Source organism: Thermobia domestica, chromosome 13 (assembly GCF_964235325.1).
Source record: "Thermobia domestica chromosome 13, izTheDome1.hap1.1, whole genome shotgun sequence".
NCBI classification, from domain to species: domain Eukaryota; kingdom Metazoa; phylum Arthropoda; class Insecta; order Zygentoma; family Lepismatidae; genus Thermobia; species Thermobia domestica.
In genome coordinates this window covers 96,267,312-96,277,168 of record NC_137466.1, presented here as the reverse complement: position 1 = coordinate 96,277,168, position 9,857 = coordinate 96,267,312, and the positions used below count along the sequence as shown (strand labels likewise).

At 39.4% G+C, this 9,857-nt stretch overlaps 1 protein-coding gene across 3 annotated transcripts in view; it reads left to right on the top strand.

Moving 5' to 3' along the window:
• The first annotated feature begins 1,629 nt into the window (after positions 1 to 1,629).
• LOC145668364 (uncharacterized) overlaps positions 1,630 to 9,857 on the top strand; it is a 70,314-nt gene continuing 62,086 nt past the window's right edge. For 2 of the 3 annotated variants that reach the window (XM_081736138.1, XM_081736136.1), the window contains exon 1: positions 2,014 to 2,051. In XM_081736138.1, coding sequence (XP_081592264.1) covers positions 2,029 to 2,051 — 23 coding nt within the window. In that variant the 5' untranslated portion in view covers positions 2,014 to 2,028. Of the gene's footprint in view, positions 1,819 to 2,013; positions 2,052 to 9,857 lie in introns of those variants that run through there. The other variant, XM_081736137.1, reaches the window with a different exon arrangement.

Sequence of the window (9,857 nt, the reverse complement as noted above, 5' to 3'; positions counted from 1 at the left end):
TGAGATCAAACGCCGCTCCAGCTAGGCGGAAGATATACCAGGCCTTTGTTGAGTGTGTCGTGACTACGCGGAGAGTACAGCGGTGGTCTAACAAGCGGACGGAGACGAAACACTCGAAGACGCACCAGTTGTCGGAAGACCAACACATGTACAAAATGGAGTTCTTCAGCCAGCAATTGAGGTGAACAATAGCCAGACATGCTAGGAACTGAGATTACAATTCAGTGTGAGTGGAAAAACCACTCGGCAGCAACTCCATCAACTTGGGAAGCACTACAAGTTGGGTCGAGGGGTCATACATGACTTGACCCCGGACCAGAAGGCAACGCGGGCAGACACCTGTGTTTCTTTACTGTCTCGTCTGAAGAAGGAGCCATTTCCGGACAAGGTGTTGACATATGATGAGAAGTGGGTCCTGCACGAAACTCCACGGTGCCGTCATCATCGGTTAGCATCCCAAGAACCAGTTCCAAAACAGCCGCAACCAGCACTGCACCAGAAGAAGTTCCTCGTGTGTTTTTGGTAGACTACTCGCGGCATCATCGGGAACTACTACCAGCTGGTCAGAGCATCAATGCAACTCTGTTCTGTCAGCAGTTGAAACGTGTTCAAGAAAAACTCAAAACTCTGGAGCCAGCACTTCTAAATCGCAAAGGGGTTTTCCTGTTACAGGACAACGCTAAGCCCCACGTGGGTAGGATGACCCGGAACACCATTCTACTCCTTGGATGAGATACACTATTGCATCTGCCATACTCCACGAGCATTGCACCAATTATCACCTGTTTCATTCCTTGGACAATCATCTTAGAGGACGCCAGTTCAAATCGCTACAAGAGGTCCAAAATATATTTAATACCTTCTTCGCTTCACGGCCCACCAAGTTCTACCGCATTGGAATCCATAGCCTTCCAGAACGTTGGCACAAAGTCATCGATGCTGATGGGGACTATTTTTGATCTTCCAGGTACGTCTTAGGTGATCTGTCGATGTTCGAAGGCCGTGGGTGAAAACGCGACAGGACTTTATTGGTTCCCTTGATAAGTTTGAAGCCAGGGAATGAATGATTTGTTTTTGAATATCATTGCTGGGATACTTAATCTGGCGTTTGAGTAGACTTATTAGTAAAAGTAAGAGACATCTCGTTCGCCGTTGTGAGTCCTAGTAACTCATTACTTGGTTAAAGTAATTACTTCTGTAAACTATTGTGAAAATATTCATTTTTAAGTGCTTTAAAAATTAGTATTTAGAGGTGCGGGAGACCTTTGAAAGCCCTTGGTCCCCTTAGGGTCCGCCCCCTCCGCTCCGCGGGGTCTTTGTGGTATATAGATCCATCTGGCACTGAATCTAGGTCAAGTAACATAAGCATTGGTTTTCAGTACGTTTATTTATTTAGAAACAAAAGCTGACTTTCTGTTTGTTCCCTCAAGAAATCAAATCTGGTGCAGTACACTAAATTAAATATTTGGTTTCATTTCACAATACAGGCCATTAAGCATTACGATCCAATTTCATCAAAAAACGTATTTGATAGTCGTACCCTATTCATCCTGTATTGAATGCGAAATTGCTACATTATATTCGATGACGAAATTACTTTATATTTGCCAACACTGCAAGGTTGGAATGCGCCATTTTATTTTCGAGAAAGTAAGTGGGAATGTGGCTTGTGGTAAGAAGAGAGAAGGGATAAACTTGTTGAGAGTTCAGTACTTAGATTACACAGAACTTATTATAGTTACATTACACAGATTATAGTTATCAGAAGTCAGTGTCTACATAGCATATCAAATCCACTGCTGTTTTCAAGTTGATCTGGTAAGTATTATAATAATCCATAAACGTTTTGGATACTTGAAAGTTTTGATAGCTTTCGTCAGGGGAACATTAAGGAATAATACGTGGAAATGAAATTCATAATAGAAGTATACAAATTACTGGAGGAGCATAAGTAAAGAATAAGAAAGACATAAAAATCGTTAGGAAGAAATGGGATAACCCACTCACACACAACATTTTATATTACAGATGAAAGAAGGAGCGTGTTTCAGGTAAGCAAATACTTCTATTTATGAAAAATATAGGGAGACCTGTAATCTAGAACCTTCCTAAGCAGGTATTATGAAAGTACACCCAGGAAATTTTACAAGATAGTTGGAAGAGGTGAAAGTGGATTGAGTGAAGCTCAGCAATGCACAGTGACTGATGATACTTTTTCGACAATGTCATCAAGTCTATACAGTAGTTAGAACGTTTCGTTAATCGTTCAGTTTCCTTCGACAGAAATCCACTTCTTTGCAGTTTAGCCAATAAAGAACTATTTTTGTTACTTTTTCATGGGATAGTAATGCAGTTGCTGATGCGTCTCCTAACAGTTGAATAAAAGTCCTGTGCATAGCGTGTGTAGGCTTGAGTTGTAAACTTGTCACGCCTCTTGTTATTGATCGCAGTGCGCAGTGTTTGGTTGTACGATTCGACATCAGTAGTTGTACCCCTTCACATGGACTGTTAAACCACCCCTTCACAGTTAAGGATAAAAAGTGGACATGACCTTCCCCGCTAACAATTTTCTACGTTTCTTCCTTCCACAGGTGAGATTGTGTGTTTCAATTTTATAGAGCCCCTTTTTGTTTCCGGTTTGAGCTTATACATCCATGTATGATCCCTCATAATGATACGGCTCAAGAATTCACTCCACGGAGTAGCACTGTGAGAAGTTCAAAGAAACTGTGCATGCCTTGCGTTTTTGTGTTTGGTTTTCAATGTGCGCACTATTTCCGATCCTGCTGCTAGTCTCTGACAACGGAATGACGGATGATTACTGACACCACTTAGTGACGGTTTCATGTCTGCTTCAGCATCATCTAGTAGTAGTTGCGCGGGTAATAGTATACATGAGACCGCCCTTGTCTTCCGTGCAGGAGCATACTTCTTACTATTGCACTACGTAGAAAATTGATGGTATTTCAGGTAGAAGTGGTAACAGAACACAGAAGAAACGCAGATCAGGCTGTATTCACACTTTATATTCGAGTGTGAATACAACATGATCTGGGTTTCCTCTGTGTTCTATTACCACTTCTACATGAAATACCACAAATTTTCTACGTACTGCAATAGTAAGAAGTATCCATGTGCACAAGACATGCGATATGCGTTAAATCTCTCCTCCCCCCCCCACACACATAATCATAGAAAAAGTACAAGGGCACTACACATGCACATATAGAGTACAAGGGCAAAATGTGTTAAAGTAAAAAGGCAATAAAGAACACAAAGCATTAAAAAATCGAGTCCCACACACAGATAATCATAGATAAAGTACAAGGGCACTACACATGCATATATAGAGTACAAGGGCATAATGTGTTAAAGTAAAAAGACAATAAAGAACAGAAAGCAGTAAAAAATCGAGTTTAGCTCTACAAAAGAACGTTCCATTGAAAAGCGAGGAGGAAAAACTGCACCTCGTCTTCCTCCTCGAATTACCAACGAAACGTGTTTTCCAACAGCGAAACATGTTCCTTTCCCTAAAAAAGAGCCGCATCCCTACCAATCCATAAGAAAACTTACCGATGCGGAGCAGCACGTGCTCCTGCATCACACCAACAGCACAGCACTTTTTTATTTTATACTTATTTCGACGATCCCACGTTTATACAAGAAGCAGTTCACGTAAAACGAAATAACCGTTACAATCTTCCTTCCATCTTGTTAATGACTTCTTTTTCATACCATGCTGCCATCTACCGCTGCTTATGTCAGTGTGTGCAAACGCATCACTAGAAATGGCATCTGTGCTTAGAGTTCCAAGTTGTAATACGATCATCGAGGAATTTTCCTCAATTTATACACGTAATTCTAAGCATTATAATTCGCATTCAAAATGACCAGAAACTAAAAGTAAACATAAAAAAAGCAAACTTCTCGTTACGTTCTTTTCACGAAAACCTGTACGGAATGACTCCCAAACTTCCTTTCTGTCTGCAAACACCGCTAAGCAATTATGGTTGACTTGGTACTACTAGATACACCTCAGACATTTGCACATCAGCAGTCGTGAAGGTAAACACGACTGAGGAAGAACAACAAAGTGTAAGACAACTACGTTATTTTTTATTTTCGTATCAGTCGGTAAGTAAATGAAAGTGGGTTTGTTACCCCCTTTTTAAGTTCGTAGATACCCAATGAATAATCCCTAAAAGTATGAGAGTCCAGCTCCTTCTGGAACTGATGCGGTCTTACGTATACTATATCCGTTGCGCGTACTTTGTTCACTGTGACTGGACGCAACATTGGGTGATATCAATAAAAATAAGTAACTACTCCTAAGATGCCCTGCTCGAGAATCGGAGCTAACTCCTCCCTCAATTTCGTATCAATAAAACAAGCTACTACTCAGGTCTAGACTGCTCCTGATTTATGAACGTTCACTCGCGTTTCCTCTGCGTGTGGCAGTGAGTCGTATCAATAAAAGAGGTGATTACTCATTTCTCCCATCCGTCGCGTGGTCATTTCGTTGTTTTTAACCTATGGCGTAGTATCCTAAACGCCATGGAACGGGCAAGTAGCAACGACAGCTTCAAAGTGCATTTGTGGATGTCATAAAAGAGTTTCCAGTCGTACTTTCAAAGTCACAGTTACGAAAAAGTAAACGAAGGAAAGCCGAAGCTTTGAAGGCAATTACAGTGAAATTCAACGAAATATCAAATACATCGACGACTGAGACACAAATCCAAAATAGAATCTAATATTCGAGCGAGAATAAAAAAAAAAAAAAAAGGGGGGGGGAACAAGAAAGTAACACTGAAACCATGGGAACGAACCTATTGGAGCTGATGGATGTTGATTCGAATCCAGCAATATCAAGGTTAACACAACAAGTGCATATCACGTGTTGTTCAAGGTCTTTGGAGATTGTTTGGCTTTAAAAATGAAATCAGACACTTGGTTCCTTTGTTTCCTTTAAAAAAAAAATCAAGCCAGTCACGTCATAAAGCACGTCCATCTGATTGCGTTTTCCACACCATACGTGTCCCCTTTCCCCTTGACATAAACGAAATACATTCTCATGTATACATCCTTCCTATCGTTAAGTTGGTTTTGAATTTAACGTCCTTTTCAGTAGCGAGGCTATATGAGACGGGACCCACCGATTAACGTGGAATCCGAACCACGGAGCTCTCGCTGGGAATCGAACGCGGGTCTCCCATGCCAAAGGCATGTACGCTAACCACTTAGCCACGAATGAGCTCTTCCTATTAGTGTATTCGGGTACAAAATACTAGGTTTCTTTATTGCTACGTGTGTATAGTCAAGTGCTTCGATGGCACCTGGAAATGTATATTGTTCTTGCCACTCTGCCTTTGCTGTTTGCATATTACGCACACTCCCGGATTTTCAGATTTCGCAATCGCATCCATTACACTTGTAGTAGTCATAGACACAGTACCTTGAGCCACACCAGAATCCCCTAACATTCCGACCTGGAATCCCGGATCACTCACATAACGCAAGAAAACCCGCATCTTTTCCTCATTACGTAGTGCACCACCCCGAATTTCGGTTGATTCTCCTTAAAAAAAGCTAATCACTGTAAATTTTCTTTCATAAACCTATATTTTTTTTTTGTAATTTCCATTTGCAACATTTCTATGCAGTTTACAAGTTTTCACGTAGCAAAACAATCATACACTCTGCCATATTTCGCACGGAGTCACCTATTTAGCTTGCTACACAAATTTGGAGAAGTTATTAGCATGACAGAGGAGTCTTTGATTTTTATTGATATCAAACGCGGAGTAGTTACTCGGCTCGAGAATAGAGGTGAGGTTACTTCAAATGGGCGGGGCTTTTCCGAGGTCAGCCGAGACGAGTAGTGCTCAGTTCTCTTTATTGATACCAATGCGAGTAACTACTACAAAATTGGGAATAATGAGGAACTTCTCCGTTTTATTGATATGACCCATTGTGTAAGTAGCGCTGATAGAATGCTGAATCTCCAGTAGCTTTGCAGTTAAAAGCCTACTTTTCCACAAAGAGCGTTCGACGTATTTCCATTTTGGAGTACGTTTATAGTTGTCGCACAGTTTCACTCTCGTACTACGGTGCACCTCTGACGAGTATCACAGCACTGCTGTATGCAAGTAGCCATAACATTTCGTGTTGCACAATACTTTCCGATGAGCTCCTCCATGGCTAAGCGGTTAACATACGCGCCTTTGGCGTGGGAGACCCGGGCTCTATTCCCGGTGGGAGCTCATGTGGTTCGGATTCCACGTTAATCAGTATTTCCACGTCTCATATAGGGACGCTGCTGAAGGGGGCGTTAAACTCAAAATCAAGTCAATACTTTCCGGTTGAGATTAAGTTTATAACCTTTTGCAAAGAGTAACATTTAAGAAACTTATTTATATGGGCGTTAATCATGAAAGTGTATTATAAGCGTAGAAGCGTTATGAAGCACTAGTTGCGCTCGAATCTTCAGTCTACTATATGGGTAAACTTTACAATATACGATCCAGTTGTACATCGAAAAGTGGGGCCCTTTAAAAGCATATAGTAGAGTAGGGTATGGTAGAGTAGAGTAAGATAGGGATAAGTAGGATATGGGTAGGAACGGATTTGCTTAAGGTTTGGAAAGTTTTGATCCATTTTCAAAAAATTAATTAAAGTGTAATTTCTCGTTTCTGAGTGAGTATAACAGCTGGAGCGGAGCGGGTATTGTAAAGTTAATCCCACTATGTTAAAATTGTGCTTAATTAAGGGCTCTAATTGTTTACATGTAACTTCTATTATTTTTCCCACCAGCTGACGTGCAATTATACAAATATTATTGCTCAAGCCAAAATATGGTGACAGTACTTACTATATAGTAATAAATAGGAAGGCACATTCATGTTCAGATCATCACTATACATTTTCAAATAATGAAAATGAAGCCGTACAGTTTAAGTTGCAGTTTGTCACAATATATTAACATAAAAATACACCTGGGAGCTGAGATTATTTGATGAATAGGCCATGGGGGGTGCGAATATTTTAATGAATATTAATGATTGTGATCTTGCAGTGGATACATTAAGGATACATTATATTGGTGATTTAAGTAATTATTTATGAGAGTTAAATATTAAGTTTAAATTGTTCGTCCGGTATAGCTTGCCTTAGTATAGAAGCATTTAGTACTCCTTGAGCTACGGCATTAATTAGTAATCTTCCCTCGATTGAATATATTATAGTAGAGAATGCTATATCCCGATGGCAGAACTTTCTTTGTCTTTCTGCGATGAACCGTAAGTCAAAAGTTTTCTGCAGGAATTCTGCAAAAAGTTTCTGCAGAAGAAACACTTATGATTGATAAAAATACGCTTTACGCGACGTAAAAAACAGTTCAAACTATATTTATGCGAGTCGTCCGTGCATTTAAGACATCTGCACATAGCAGGCATGTTTTTATACTTTTCTCTTGGCTATTTTTTGTTTCCTTTAACAATTTTTCTGCACAGGCGCGGCAGATTTTCTGCGATCACATTGCAGATCGCAGCATGTTCTGCTATGGGGGCAATAATTATGAATATACCGCTCAATTTCAATAAATCAACGAGAACCACAAAGCAGGGTTGTTTTGTTTAGAACAAATGATTAAAACTTGTTTTAAACAATTGGTTTTGCTTAAAACAAATTTTATATAAGTTTTGAACATTTTGTTTTAAACACGTGTATTTTTAAGGCTTGTTTTAAACATATGTTTATATTTTATTTTATTTATTTATTTATTTTTTGTAAAAAAAAAAATTGCCAGAGAAAGAAAATTTCCAAAAAGTGATCCCTTTCAGAAGGCGATTTTCTTCCCGTACAGTGTTGCCACACTTGGTACAATTACCAAATTCAGCCCTGTTTGTCATTCATCGGCCCGTTGGTACTACGCTGGTATTTTCAGCCCCTTTTGTGAAAAAAGTTGGTACAATTCTATCCAATTCAGCGCCATTTAACAGATACTTGGCACATTTTCAAAAGTATCAGTAAGACTTTTTCTACATCTCATGATTGATTTGTTCCTAGTTTTATATATTTTTTCATATATGACAATAATACCGTTTTGGTCTATTGATCACTTCGAAATAGAGGCGCGTTTGATTTCCTTACAATACATACCGGAGATGATGACTGTTTTCCCTTTTAATTTGCTGCCTCTGTTATACTTCCTACGTGCGAGAAAAGTTTCATCTACTTCCACAATTGTTCGGGGTCTTCCTATTTGGATATTTTTAAAAAGTGCAATTTCTTGATCTGGACTCTTGAAAAAAGGGGGCTGAGTGTTCTAAAACTGTACTTCTTTTAGTTTCGTGTTATAGAGCCATGTATTACACTGTGATAAAATAATGAATTCAGCCCTTTTTGTTTTAAGTTGGTACTATTTTTCAGCCCATTCCAGAGCTAGGACTGTGGCAACCCTGTTCCCGTGTGAATGTTTTGATTTCTCGTGGCTACAGCAGGTCGATGTGGTGATACACAATTTATTTCGTCTCTTTTTTTCCTTTGTTTCTTTATCGTCTATTGTATTGTTTAAATGCTTATCAGCTAACATGCGAGAAAGTGTTGTAGTCGAAGGTTGAACTACTTGTAGAAATGATATTAAACGATAAATTAAAAAAAAAAAAAATCATTGAAACAAGTTTCTGTGTTGTATTCAGAAAACAAAGGGCTCTTTACTAAATTGTGGTTCTGAAATTAAAATAACGCAGGCATTCTTTAATACATACAGTACATATTGGTTCTCAGTCTTCATACAACTTGGAATCGTTTAACATGAGGTTTTACGGGAAGAAAAAAGGACATCATTTCAAGTAAACCGCAGAAACTAATTTTATACGTTTCGAACAAATTTGGGTTGCAGGATAAATTTGGCTCCAACTTAGGTTTTTTAAAAATATTTTTAGATATGGGTCGTTCAGAGCACAAGGATCCAAGTCCATTTTCAAAAAGGTTCATTTTTGCTCAGCAAACGTAGTATCTTCGTAGCGAAGAGTCCGAAATAAATGAACCAAAAACCACGTGAAAAGGTGTAGTGTGGGCTAGTTTCATAGGACAACCGCTAGACAAGAACGTTTCTACAACGGGGGAACAGGAGGGCTAATTCTCCCTCCTTGCTCATAAATTTAAGATATTGTGTATGCTGCAGCGTGACAAAGATTAACGAGTCAAGCGCCAAATGTCATAGTCAGTTATGCAAAATTACTTAAATGCAGGGTGTGGCAGAAAGAATACACCGACGGAAAACATATATTCGCAACTACGAATCCGAAAAGAAAGAAAGAAAACTACGTGACAAGGTGCAATCTAGAGTTTTATATGATTACCGCTAGAGGGGCGTCCGTTTAGAGGTCATTCGTCCTCCTACCGCCTACCCTGAATTTCAAATTTTGGGACAGTAATGCAGATTTAGAAACCTTTTGCTGAGCAAAGTCCAGCAGAAAAAAACTGAAATCCTTACACCGAATAAATACGGAGTTTGATCAGTTAAATTCCATTTCCATTGACCGCGAGGAGCTATAGGCTTATATTGCTTTTTTTTTTTAAATTACCCAAGGATTCCAAAGGTGGCTCTATTTTCGAGTTTCGGGCCTACTTAAAATTCTGAAAATTGTGCCTAAGCAATTTCCAGTTTTGATAATCTACGTATATTTCCTCCGTATTTATTCGGTGTAAGGACTTCAAACTTGTTCTGTTGGACTTTGCTTATCAAAAAGTTTCTACATCTACCTTACTGCCCCCAAAATCTGAAATTCAGAGTGGGGGTGGGCGCGGCTGCCCTCACTGACGCCCCTGACTAACGGCTGTCATATGAAACTAGC